This window comes from Bombus bifarius, unplaced genomic scaffold (genome assembly GCF_011952205.1).
Source record: "Bombus bifarius isolate JDL3187 unplaced genomic scaffold, Bbif_JDL3187 scf7180000009138_frag, whole genome shotgun sequence".
Classification (NCBI taxonomy): Eukaryota; Metazoa; Arthropoda; class Insecta; order Hymenoptera; family Apidae; genus Bombus; species Bombus bifarius.
Window position 1 is genome coordinate 5,070 of NW_022884925.1, and position 14,758 is coordinate 19,827.

At 36.7% G+C, this 14,758-nt stretch overlaps 2 protein-coding genes and 1 long non-coding RNA gene across 4 annotated transcripts; 2 read left to right on the forward strand and 1 right to left on the reverse strand.

The window, feature by feature from the left end:
- Nucleotides 1-1,017: 1,017 nt before the first annotated feature.
- On the forward strand, nt 1,018-2,342 carry LOC117213881 (hematopoietic prostaglandin D synthase-like; the record flags this gene model as incomplete). The annotated part of the gene is made up of 2 exons (XM_033459572.1): nt 1,018-1,138; nt 2,096-2,342. Coding segments are annotated over 2 exons (297 nt in total), but the record flags the coding sequence as incomplete, so codon positions are not given.
- A 373-nt stretch (nt 2,343-2,715) lies between these two features.
- On the reverse strand, nt 2,716-4,447 carry LOC117213882. 2 transcript variants are annotated; one of them, XR_004488741.1, is made up of 3 exons: nt 4,304-4,402; nt 3,502-3,786; nt 2,716-3,097 (listed from the first exon to the last, which is right to left on the reverse strand). It is a non-coding gene; the product is annotated as an uncharacterized LOC117213882 (long non-coding RNA). The 2 variants fall into 2 exon arrangements; XR_004488740.1 differs by having other exon boundaries at nt 3,502-4,447.
- A 706-nt stretch (nt 4,448-5,153) lies between these two features.
- On the forward strand, nt 5,154-8,074 carry LOC117213880 (glutathione S-transferase-like; the record flags this gene model as incomplete). Its single annotated transcript, XM_033459571.1, has 2 exons — nt 5,154-5,157; nt 7,720-8,074. Coding segments are annotated over 2 exons (312 nt in total), but the record flags the coding sequence as incomplete, so codon positions are not given.
- Nucleotides 8,075-14,758: the final 6,684 nt, after the last annotated feature.

Genomic DNA, 14,758 nt, shown 5'->3' on the forward strand with positions numbered 1-14,758 from the left:
GTTTTATACTTTGGATAGATTGCCTCGTTGTGAGAAGGTCTTAATCGTTTATAATTGCGATTAAGTAATTGCAATAAGTCATATTTTTAAGAAACGTTCTCACATGCTGTCACACACTCTAATTAGAAAAGGATCATGAAACATTCGGTTTATGATATTATTTGTTTGTAAATCTTCCTGCTTCCGGAAACTTTTTTAAATATGAAAATATTTATATACAAAATTAAATATTTTTTTCAATATCAACACTTCTTGCGTTTATGTTGTCCTAGTCAGAATTATATTATTTCGTGTATCCTGTTGCTTTTTATACGATAGTCCTCCCGTTGGCCGCGGATTCGTTATCAAGCCTGAGGCCCTCGTCACTAGTGTAACTATCGACAATAAAGGTACCCCACGCGCGACCGGACGATGGAGAACTTCAACGCAGAACCGCTACCTCCCGCGAGCCCTCCCCGGGAGGGCGCCTCGAGCTCGGACTCGGAGATTCAGACTCGACATATATATTATTATATATATTATATATACTATTATATCTATATAATATATGTATTTATATCTAAAAATATACGTACAAATATATCTATTTAAAAAAATAAAGTTGACCGTCATATATCGCCAATAATATCGCGTGCGTATAAAGAAACTAATTACATTTAATTCCTTTTTTACATTTATTTACTTTTTATTATTATTTTTTTCACAACTAATTACATTTAATTATTACATTTACATACATTTAACTATTATTACATACATTTACATACATTTAATTATTATTTTTTTCATAATTATATCTCGTTTGAAATATTTTTCGACATAATTAATTGTTTCAAAAACACATATTCCAGCCTTCTAAATGATTTATTTTGCGTATTATACGAATTATTCCATCTATAAATAAATTGTTCTCTCTACGCACAAACACGCACACAGTCTGTTAATTACACGAGTTAATTGTAACATTTTTCTCGATAAGTTGACAGAGCAAGGAAAATGAGCGACGAACATACCTACAAACTAATCTACTTCAATGCCCGTGGTCGTGCCGAACATATACGGTACATATTTGCATATACTGGCATCGAGTATACCGACGAGAGGATCCCCGAAGAACTCTGGCCTGAATACAAGGATTGTAAGCGTGAAGAATCGATTTTTACTTTCATCGTTCAACTCTCAGGTATCTACCATTTACTCAAACTTTTCTGTATATAAAACTTTCGTTTCACGTGCAGGCTAAACTTACTTAAAGTAAAATTTCATACGGAATAAAGTCGAACTTTTCATTAAGTTTTGCTTCCGTAATATCGTGTTTATCGAATACCAACTTAATTCACTTACGATTCTCGAATTTTTGTGTTGCAATCTTTATTGTTTTCAATGAATCGAAGCATTTCGAATATTTTGAGAAAACCGTAAATAGGTGACTTAAAATAGGAATACAAAAATACTTCTACGTTTCTCGTTAATTTAAAAACTTTTTAGGACTTGTCGGAAAAAAAGGATAAAAAATTGAAATCAGTTCGGAAATGAACAAGAACATAGCTAAAAAGTCGAAAGAACAAAGCAGACATAAAATTCGATCTTCTGTTGCGACATTTCTATCGTAAATGGTATAATAAAAGTTTTACGCAGCATAGTCTTCGATATAATCTTATATGTCGCTTGCAAATAGAGAAACAAAAAATCAACGTAAGTCTGTAAATCAATCCTGTCGGTGTAAAACACAAAATTACGTTCGCAATAGACATTCGATTTATATTCCTTGCATTTCAATTTTCATTACAAGAACCGTGTACATTTTCTAATATTTTTTCCGTGTCTGGTATTATCTTTTATCCTTGATTTTAAAAACTTTAGGTTCTTCCCAACAGTCAAAAACACGCGATACCCTGTCCATCGTAATCGTAAGAAAAGAAAAAAAGGAGAAAGAAGACATTTCTGTATTTCTTTACTAGGCCATGTTGATTAAAACCGAAATGATTTCGATTCATCTATTCACAAGAACGCAACGGCCTCGGAAGCTGTGTTGTGATTTCCTATCGATCGTTTCCCTCTACACAGTGTTCATATGAGCCATGTTTGTTCTTAGCAATGCCTTATAAAAAGCTGCCTGCGCTGGAGATAGACGGGAAACCGGTAGCGCAGAGTAACGCTGTGGCGCGATACTTGGCGAGGAAGTACGATCTAATGGGAAAGAACGAATGGGATGCGATGATATGCGACGTGCTCGTCGATACTCTTGGAGATTTGAAGCAAGGTGAGTAACTGATGAGATGACTTTGCATTTGTCTCACCACAGAGACAGACGTTCAAGAATTCATTGTGAAAAGACGAGTACAAACAAGATACGTATGTCTTTCCGTTAAGCGAATGTTACAGTTTGTTTGCAAAAGTCAGTTTTTAGATTATAGAATCGTAGATAGAATTTAGAGGATAGAAACTTTTAGTAGTCACTTTTAGTTTAGTAAATTCTTATCGACAATAAGCAGACTACGTTATGATACAACGATTCCAACTGAAGATTTCTATCGACATCACGAATTCGATGGCTTCCAAAAATCGTGTCTTTACACCGCCAACGTAACGTCACGCCAGTCGAATCGAAAAATTATTACTAGACAGAGAAGGTGAACAATAAACGAGGTAAATAGGCTACCGATTGAATAATATCATAACGATCGTATCTCTGGTTTTTGCTTGTCTTTTATATTTGTTTCAAATGTATAAAATATAATCGTATCGATATCGTCCACGATTAAAGCCATCCATCCGCCATCGACGAGGAACGAACGATTATATTTTATCATTTATGCGAATCCTTCTCTTCTCTTCTTTCTCTATTTACGCCCCTCGCCTTGCTTCGTACCGCCGATGATTCACAATTCGATGCACCTGAACAGCTGGAACGTCGCAGATTTTTCCGTACGATAACAAACGTGTTTTTGATGGCCTGCTTTAAACCGTGACGATCGCCATGACGTGCATCAATTGTCGAATGATGTAGTGCGACGATACTCCTACGCAACTTTTTTTTACGCTGTTTTTTCCTCTATTTTTTCTTCCTGTGTGTTATCACATGATCATGAGATACCTGTATAGAAGATGCAAAGAGTCTGTGAAGAATTTACAGATATTTAAGATTATCATAATGTTTAAGCAAAAGCTAAGACGCAAAATATTGCTCAAGATGTAATTATGTAATATTTACTCAATTTCTAGAAGACTGTTTATATCTTGTTGTTATTCTTGATATGGAGATAAATATAGTATACTTTATTAAGACCTAGATAAAAGACTTTTTTCTCGTTTCTCTTCTCTTACTTAATCACTAAGAGTTATATAACGTTTATTCGATAATTCTGCTTCTCCTGACCTTTCCACAAATGGTTGTTTATATCTCGACATTCTTGGTACTTTTAATCAAATTTTAATAACAGTACTTTACTCGTCAGAAGTAAATAAAAAAGCTCTAAGTAGAAGCAAGGATTTACTTACCTTTCCTTTCTCGAATCTCAGTTATCAATGTTGTTCCTCTTGAAAGATTTTCCAAGTTTCCAAGACAATTTCCACGCTGGTAACATTGTATATATTTCAAGTATCGTGAACCACAGGAACTTGTTGAGGCAATATTGAAGAAAGCAAAGAGAATGAAGAAATTGTAGGAACTATGAGAGGCTACTCCTTCTTTCACAACTTATTTTCTCTTCGTTTGGGGGGAAAAACACAAATGAACGTAACGGTTGGTTTCAGCTATCTGCTACTATCGCATGGAGGAGAATCCTGAAAAGAAGGAAGCGAGGAAGAATCAACTTTTGAACGAAACAATACCATTTTACTTGACTAAATTCGACCAGATTATTGGCGAAAATGAAGGATATATCATTCCTTCTACCGTAAGATTTTTTATCCAAATTTAATGTTAAAATTTTTAGTCTTTGTGCAAACTGGGCCATGTTGTCCATAAAAAATTATTGAAACTTTGTTGCGACAAGACAGCTTTAATTGTTGAGAGCAGAGTGTATCTTTAAAATTCATTCCTGTTAGTTTATGTACAAATGAATTTGCCAAGATTTTCACCTTTAAGATAATTATTCATGTATCTTCCTCATCAAGTTTGATAGAAATTATTACTATCGTAATCAAAGCAAAGATTAAGATATGTAAAATCATTTCTCTGGATATGACACTCTTGTTTAATGAGTGATAAATGATACCATTCGAAATATCATATTTATATAATATATAATGATACTTATAAGTGTAATCACTTAAGTACAGATATCTGAATTTTTCTCACCGTCACTGACATAGATACGTATTATCGTTCCTTAGATTACTTGACCAGTTTATTTCTTTCATCACTGTGTTATTATATAATAATAATAAATAGTCACATTAAATTAATTTAGTATGATTATGTTGTTTAATAATACGTGTTTCATTGCAAAATATTTAGTTAAAATGTGTATCGAATCGTTGTAATTCCAAAGATGTCAATTGATGTAATGTAATAATAAAGTATAAAGTATAATAAAGTATAAAGTATAATTTCGTCTGTGGTATAATCTTTCTATTCCATTTTGTTACGTCGCACCGCGAGCAATATGGCAACCAGATGTCACCGGATACTCGCAGCGTATCCTCCATAGTTTCAAGTACCTTCCATAAATCTCATAGATTTCCTAGAAAAGGTCCTTCAAACCAAACAAACGTCTGTTTCCGAAGAATTTCTAAAGACTATTGTCTACCCCGACTGGACAAGGGAAAGTTAGTTTTTCTCACGTATGCTGCAACTTTCCTCCCACTAACCACTTTCTCTCGAGGGCGGTTAAGACCCTTCGTTAACCAATTAACAACGAAGCCACTTCCTTCACTCTCCTAACTAAAATCGTCACCAACAAATCCGATGGTCCCGTGCGCTAGACACACCCATCCTTAGCTTTCCTCCGAGACAGCATCGTCTCCCAAGACAGTTCTGATTTCACATCCTTCGAACGGTCAATATCCTTCCACCGGGTAGGACACACCCACAGATCAGTCACTCATTCATCTCGTACATATTCTCAACGCGAGAATTGATTGTAATTTCAACAAATAAATAAAAAAAAAAAATCTCGTACATACGCACCAGCGTAACTGCCTTCGTTATAAGTTGTTGGAATAAACGGTGAAATATAACTTACTATACTGTGTCATATTCATTTAACCACCTCTTATCTTAACCGAAACAGGGGAACGACTACTTCGCGGCGTCGATTCACCGAATCGTAGCGAGAATTTACGCCTCTCGCTACTGCGACTGCGTCTCTCCGCGAACGGTCGTAACACATTGATCGACAGAAGTACTAAACTCTAATAACATAAATTTATATATTTTCTATTTCCCAGCCACCAGTTTTATAGATTTTTCTATCTTCTGTACTACTTTTATCCCTTTTATTTTTTCTTACATGAGATTATTGTAAATTTAATATCATTTGTTCGCAATATTTGTTATTTATCTTTCATTGAATTTGAAATTTCGCGCTTCAATGTTGTGTGTTGTTCGTCGTTTTATCGAACGATGTTTATCGAATTAGTTTATGAATACATACATAATCATTAAAGAATCTATAAACCTTACTAGTTTGTTTTTACTAAGTTTTGTTACAGAAAACATGTTCTCATAAATTTTCAACTTTAATTTATGGAAATTTATTAACCTTAAACTATAAAATCATTCAATGAGTCTTTCCGGATGTTTTTATGTAGTCATAATTTCACATATCAGCACAGCTCCACCAATAGGATAAGAGTTACGTGGAAGCAACAGGGGGGAAGAAGAACATATAGAGATCTAAAGGTTATTTTTGTCTCATTCAAGTTTCTGTTAACCGGCTTGGAAATTTCCTGTGCTTGTTTCGACTTTGAAGTCTTAAAAAAAAAATTGTAAGTAAATAGTATATATATAGTATATATATCCTGAGTCAAAGTTTCTCTTTATAAATAATAAACCGTTTAAAAACTATATTTTGTATGTTTTTTCCTTATTCATAATTAAATAATAAATATGAAATACTTCTACAGAAAGCCGACATCCTTCAATTAACCGAACAGCAGATGATTTAAAAATTAGTAGTTGAAAGAAATAAATGTTATTACATGTTCATAATTGATCGATAAATTTAAATATACAATTAGAAAATGTTTCTTCTTTATTGATAACTAAATAATACAGATAAGATACAAGATACTTGTACGAAAAGTCGGCGCGTCGTTCAATTAACGGAACAGCAGAGGATTTGAAAATTAGTAGTTGAAAGAAATAAATGTTATCATATGTTCATAATTGATCGATAAATTTAAGTATGCAATTAGAAAATGTTTCTTATGTTTGGAAAAATATATAATCACTGCTGAATGTTTTGTAGTTACGAAAGTTGCATACAAACATACATTGTACATACGACTAGTAATGGTACTAAATTACTGTTAGAGGGTCTTGGGTGTATAGAACCATATGGTTAAATTAATACTAGAGATAACGAATCGCGCGAATGTAATTAATATTTTGAAGTGCGTTGTTTGCATTAATTGATAGTTTTCTTATAAACTTTTTTACAAACAATTTCATTGCTATAGAAAAAAGATATGCTGCCGGTAATATGTCTATCCTACTTAAATAGAAAGTGCAATATTTTGTTATAATATTTGGCGCAAGTTTATACATTATTACATCCAAAAATAATATTCTTTTTATATCTAAGCTATATTAAAATATAAAGATACAAATAGCTATGCGAGTAGTTAGTAGTTGATGCTTTTTACTTAAATTGTCTTATACTTCATAATTTGTAATAATATAATTCTTGTCATCAATGATTCTTCGTTTTTACTTTGTATATATTATACTTCCAGGAAGATGCCGCTCTATAAATTGACTTACTTCCCAGTTACGGCATTGGCAGAACCAATCCGTTCTTCTTCAGCTGTGCTAGTATTCCATTTGAAGATGAACGTATCAAAAAGGACGTCTGGCCAGAAATAAAGCCCTGTAAGCTTAAAATTTAAAGAAGTTCTGTTTCTTAAATCTCATCTTTCCTAATTTAACTAAAGTAGCTAAATAAAGTAGAACACAATTATGCAGAGTATAACAGAGATTATTGTTTACTCTCCATTGCTCTATAAGATATGTGGGAGAACAATAGGTATTGTTAAGGAGACAATGCCCTTTGTTTGCTGTTAAATTATCAATAAATTAAATTATATCTTTCCAAAACAGATAACAGGAAGCTAGATATTTAAGAAGCATCATAATCTGTTTGTTCGATAGAATCTTTGATTCTATTAGTTGTATGTTTTTAGTGACTGCTTATGGCCTGCTTCCTATGCTCGTAGCTGATAGAAGGAAGGTTGCTCAGTCTACAGCTATTTGCCGTTACTTAGCCAAACAATATGACTTAACTGGAAAGACTGACTGGGCAAATCTTCATATTGATGCCACTGTTGATACTATTCATGATATTCGTCATAGTGAGTATCCAGTGCTGTTTTGCATAAATCTTATGAGAATCTTGATAACAGATAGTACATATCTGTTCAGGTATTTATTAGTTGAAATCCGATTTAATATTTGATTTAATCGAACGATACACGTATGTCAACAATACAAGACAAAGGATTAAAAAGGATTGTAATTCTATCTTCAGTATTTAACTGAAAACAAATTTTCAGACATTGCCGCCTTCCAGTATGAGGAGGACGAGAAGGTCAAAGCTGCAAAACGCAAGGCTGCTGAAGAGACGCTGCCGTTCATTTTAGAACGTTTGGACCAGCAAGTGAAGGAAAATGACGGCTACTTCTACGATGGTACTCTCTCTTGGGCTGATTTAACATTCGTTGCTCTGCTCGATTATTTGAACTTTATGTACAAGTCTGATCTGATCGAGAATTACGAGAATCTGAAGCTGCTGGAGAAAAAGGTCCTCCTTCTACCCAAGATCAAAAACTGGATTGAGAGACGCCCAATTAGCGAATTCTAAACTTCACGATTGCTTATGGTTTTATAAGCGTTTAAAGATTGCTGTTGTCACGGTGGTCGTGAGAACGCAACGAAGGGATGGTTATGCCTCACATACCTTGGTCAGCAAAATGATGGCTAAGCAGTAATAGAAACCCTATGTGACCGGCATCCAGCGATAGCCCCTCCACAGGAGCCGGGTCCTTGATATAAAAAAGTACCTCTCGAGTCGTTGTAAGAACATTCTTTTCTGTGCTGTTTGACCATTCTGTATTGTTACTCTGTCAGTGTTCAATAAATTTTCTAATAACAATCAAAATTTAAGTACGAATTTCTCACCTTGCGTGCGGAACGTGAAATTACCCCGAATCGACGTGACAAAATTGGCGATCCTGCCAGGATCCATTCATCGCATCAAGAGGAAACTTCAACGGGAACTCTACGGATTCTACAGCGAAGGACCACGGTCACCTCCTTGATCAAAAGAAGGATCTGCAAAGAATCTCGGTAAGCTGGCTTTCGTACATTATCGAAACCGTAAGCCTGAAATACGTTCTGAAGATAGTGACTCTTCTTCCGCCGAAAGTGTCATATTTCTCAGCATGAACCCAACTGACAAGAGTACCGCTAAACAAAACGAACTAATCGCTACCCTGATTGAACAATTTGAAAGCCTAACTCACGAGTTTAGAAGCTTTAGAAACAGCACCGATCAAAACATTAAAAACATAAAAGAATTTGCGGAAACTAGCGATAGAAATCGCTCTAAAGAAATACGCGATCTTGCAAAAACCATGGAAATAAAATACGACACCGAGACTGACCAGTCGCAAATAAACGCCCATTTAGAAACCGCTGCTGATAACGTAACGGATGACGAAACTGACGGACCGAACACGTCACAAAGACCACGAGCCGCATCTAGCCGCGCCGCGATTAAACCAATAAACAACTGCAACGAAGATCGAGGGCTCGAGGCAGATAAGGCCATACGAACTGTCGAGACACTACGTGGTCAAGATGACGTAGGCGTTGAAGATTTCATCTTATCGGTCCGCAAAGCAAGAGCTAGGTGCAAGGCAAGTGACAGAGAGCTATTATTAGATCTCATACTGATCGAAAAGATTACCGACAACGCGAAACGAAACATACGATATCTAAAAATCAACTCGTTCGAAGACTTATATTCATGCTTAAGACAACACGTATTAACACCAACAACTATTAGCAACTGTAGGGACAAATTAAAGAATTTAAAACAAGGGGCAACAGAAAGTGTACAATCTTTTGACTCCAGATTCCGACAACAGCTAAACGAATTAAATTATGCAGTCCAAAACGAAAACCGCACACCAACAGAACGACGCGTAGCTATAGATATTGAAGAACGCGAAGCACTTAAAACATATTTGCTCAACTTACGATACGAGATAGGACAGATGGTGGTATCTAGCGATCCAAAGAACCTGAACCTTGCCCAACGACTAGCAGCTGATAGAGAACAATGGTTACGAGAAGCAAATCGTGTTGCCAACCGCCCAAAGAATCAATCTCACAACATTACATTAGTATCCAAGCGAACTACTACCGATTCACAGCCACAAACTTCTGCTCAGCTACCTAGCCGACCATTAGACGACCGCATGAAACCGAAGTGTCCAAAGTGTTTACGAATTGGACACACAGCCGAAAAATGCTACTCTCGAAATTTTCCATTTGCCAGCCAAGGAAAGATTCCACCTCGAGTAAACCAAACAACGGAGAACCCAGAGGAAGCTTACCTCGAGTTAACTGCACCACCACCGGAAGATTACTATCAATCGTACTGCAACGAAGAGACGGAGGAAGAGCCAGATTCCTCATCGATACCGGAGCAGGAATCAACCTTATAAAAGAAAAAGCCTCACTAAACGTCCAAACTTCTAACCCAAAAACCTTCCTAATGGGAAGTGACAAACATACCACTAACAAAATTTGCAACTTAACCATGCTCAAGAAAAATCATCAATTCTACGTAGTCCCTAACAACTTTCCCCTAATCGAAGATGGAATAATCGGACTCCCATTCCTTACAAAGTATCAATACAGCGTCACTAACAATAAACTAACCTTGGACGAAATTATATTACCATTCCAGGAAACCGATAGCAAGATAAGACCAGGCGAAACTCTAATCTCAGCCCAATACATCGAAGGAAAGCCCACAACAGTATGTTTCATCAACACTGGTAAGCAAATCTGTCACATTACAAACGAAATAAAGAAACCCGATAAACTAAGCCAAATTAATAAATTCGCACAAATAATACGTACCAAACATATTGATCCAGAACTTCGAGAACCCCTTGAGAAAATCCTCATCAATTACTTAGACGTTTTTAATATGGAAACAGACTCATTACCATGTACCAACTTGACAGAACATACAATCACACTCAAGACAGACAAACCTATAAACATCAAATCTTATAGACCGCCCGAATGTCATAAAAAGGAAATCGAGACTCAAATCAACGACATGTTAGACAAACAAATCATAGAACCATCGGACAGTCCATATAACGCACCAATTTGGGTAGTTCCAAAAAAATTAGATGCATCAGGCAAACAAAAATGGAGAATCGTTATAGATTTTAGAAAATTAAACGAGCAAACAGACCAAGACGCGTATCCTTTACCAAATTCGGACGAAATACTCGAGCACTTAGGCAAAGCTAAATTTTTCTCGGCCCTAGACCTCTCGTCAGGATTTCACCAGATACCTATGGAGCAAAATTCCAAAAGATATACTGCATTCTCAACCCCACAAGGTCACTTCCACTATAATCGCATGCCCTTCGGCCTTAAAAACGCACCGGCGACGTTTCAACGTATGATGGACACCGCGCTACGGGGGTTAATAGGAAATAACTGTTTCGTATACCTGGATGACATTATAATATTCGGGAGCACCATCCAAGAACATAACCGAAATCTAGCCATTATACTAGACAGACTACAAAATTTAGGATTAAAAATACAACCGGACAAATGCGAATTTTTGAAACCGGAATTAGAATACTTAGGACACGTAGTAACAAAGGAAGGAGTAAAGCCTAATCCCAAAAAGATTCAAGCCGTGAAAGACTTTAAAACACCAAAGACCGCGACCCACATAAAGTCATTCTTAGGACTCGTTGGATACTATAGAAAATTTATACGTAATTTTTCTAAAATCGCAAAACCATTGACAGATCTCACAAAAAAGGACACTCCATTCTACTGGACCGATAGACAACAACTTGCATTTGACACACTAAAACAAAAACTCTGCGAAGCCCCTGTACTACAATATCCAGACTTTGACAAAACATTCACATTAACAACAGACGCAAGTAACGAAGGGTTAAGAGCAATACTCTCCCAAGACGGACATCCATGCTGTTATATATCCCGAACTTTGAACCCTCCTGAAAAGAATTATTCCACAACCGAGAAAGAGTTATTAGCAATAGTATGGTCAATCAAAAGACTAAGACAATACCTACTTGGTAGAAAATTTAAAATTCAAAGCGATCATCAAGCCTTGAAATGGTTAAAGAATGTTAAAGACCCCTCATCGAGACTCATGCGATGGCGTTTGAGACTCGAGGAGTACGATTATGAAATCGAATACAAAAAAGGAAAAGAAAATACAGCTGCAGATGCTCTATCCCGATTGTATCCTATCACTAATGAAGAAATCCAACCCAATGTAGAAAACCCGGACTATTATGACGAGTATATAGACTGGAAAATCAATATCACCCCCGCTCCGATAACCCAAAAACCTAACAGACCACACTTTAAACAAATTACAAAGACCGAACTGGGAGACTTTAACGAACAGCATTGGTTGCGTCAATTAACCAAACACTTTATTAAACACCGAACCGGACGCTTACAAATAGGAATAAACGACAATAGCTTCAGCACGTTAGAAAAGGTAAATATTCAACTCATGCTAAGGTTTCTAACAACTAGATTCCCTCAAATTAATTACGAATTAATTAATAACGAACAAAAACAAACGATACTACGCGAAAATCATAACGAATTAGTAGGACACTTAGGTATACACCGCACCGTGAAACGAATACAAGAGCACCATCACTGGACAAACCTAGAACAAGACGTTACAGAATTCATACAAAACTGCGAAACCTGCCAACGAGAAAAGCTAAATCGTATCAGGGCCAAGGAACAACCTATGATAACTGACACACCGCTTAATCCTAATGACAAAATCGCAATGGACATATTCGGACCTCTCACCAAAACCAAACGGGGCAATCAGTTTATCCTGTCTATCCAAGATCAATTAACCAAATATCTCATCCTCATACCCTTAAAAGACCAAACAGCCAACTCAATCATTAACGAACTTTTGGATCACTATGTGTACATATTTTCCGCACCAAAAAGTATTCTGACGGACATGGGACGAAATTTCGTATGTAAATTGATGGACACATTTGAAAGGGCTTTCAAAATCCGACACATAAAAACCACTTCTTTCCATCCACAATCTAACGGATCCCTTGAACGAACGCATGCCGTAGTAAAGGACCTTATTCGAACTTGTACGACCGACCGACAGAACGACTGGGATGAAAACTTAAAATTAATATGCATGGGATATAATACTTCAGTACACGAGACGACCGGACATACCCCATTCTAACTAACATTTGGACGACAAGCTAACATGCCATCCTCAATATCAACCACTCCTAGCCTAACCAGAGAACAATTGTTTAACCTCTGGAAAAATCGACACAACGCCTATATAGCTAAAGCAAGACGAGTTACCGAATCTAACAAAAAGCGATACCAGAGGGATCAAATGCGAAAAATTATTAAAACACAGACGATATTCCGAGTAGAAGATAAAGTATGGGTACATAACGATCACAAAACTAACAAGCTAGACCACGAATGGCTAGGACCTGCAGAAATCCTCTCATCCAATCCACCCACCTATTTTATCGAATATTCCAACGGTCACACGCAAAGAATCCACGGTAACAGGCTAAAACCCTACCTTTCAGGAAGAAGACCATAATATGGATCATCATAACACTCGAGTACATTAGAAGCGATCTAGAAGTAAAACCATTGAATTACGCCAACATATTCCTGGAACACATTGACAATTGCTATCTGTACAACGAACAAATAGATATCACCCTTATAGTAGGCCTTAACGATCCAATTGACCAAGTTAATAGATTACAACGCGTAATAGATTTAATAGACCGTCAATGTAAACCACCTTGCGCTTACATACCAGAAATAAGCAGCCTAAAATTTAAGTACAGAAATCTTCAAAACCTGACTCGGCAACTCAAATTATTATTGCGTTATAAAAGCAAACGCGGATTGCTCAATGTCATAGGCTCAGTATCCAAAACTTTATTCGGAACTCTCGACGAAAACGATTTAGAACTCATTAACAAGAACATCGGTACATTATTTGATTCCAACAATAAAATAAAAACAATTCTTAGTGTTACGCTGGGCCTCTCTGCCTGGCCCAGGTCACACACCGCGGGCCAGACGGACACCAGATGTCCGCTTTTCCGTACGGCGTACCCTCAATATCCTTAAGCACCCGTCATAAACCCGAGTCACTTGCCTGCTAAGGTCCTTCAAAACAAACAAACATCTGTGTCCGAAGCATTTCTAAAGACTATTGTCTACCGCGGCGGGACAAGGGAAAGTTGGTTTTTCTCACGCACGCTGCAACTTTCCTCCCACTAACCACTTTCTCTCGAGGGCAGTTAAGACCCTTCGTTTAACCAATTAAAAACGAAGCCTATTCCCTCACTCTCCTAAATAACATCGGCACCAACAAATCCGATGGTCCCGTGCGCTAGACACACCCATCCTTAGCTTTCCTCGGACATAGCATCGTCACTCAACTTCACTTCTTCTACATCGTTGGAAAAGTCAACTACTAAGTATACGCTAATGCCCAGCGGGGCAGTCTAAGCATAACGCGAGAGTCGGTCTCGGTATTGTCGAGCATACATTTCCTCTCCTAAATCTCATAGTGCTACGTCCACTAATACACTAAATCTAATTATAAGAGCCCTGCTCTAACGCGCATATCTATCTTAGCTTCGTGCGACAAGTTGTTAATTACTTACTTCTCTACGTCAGTGTAATCTAAGTGCTGGAAACATATAATTTATAATTCTGTGAGTCACAGGGTTATACAACCTCAATCACCCCTATTATCTCAACGGAAATCAGGGGATCGATCAATTCGTGGTGTCGATTGTTATAATCGTAACGGGGATTTACGACCCCCGTTGACGTCTCTCCTTGCGATTACGTCTCCCCGCGATTGGTCGAATAAACACTTAGTAACCAAACCGCACTCATCAAACGCGTGCTAGACAATACCAAAACAAATCAACTTGAAAACTTAGCCAACGATATACACAAGATTGAAAACCACAATGAAAAAAACGAAATATTAGTCTCCCTATTAATTCAAACCGAATCTACCATATCAGAACTCCATATAAACATCGACGAAATTTTTAACACTGTTATGTTAGGGAAACAAGGAATCATAAACCCACAAGTTATAGAACCCGAATAATTCTTAAAAACACTTGACCAAATAACGAGACAAAACTTTATGACTAACCATATCGAACCTTCAGTTCAAAACTTTCAACTAATTATAGATCTAAGCAAACTAAAGGTACGGATAAGAGATAA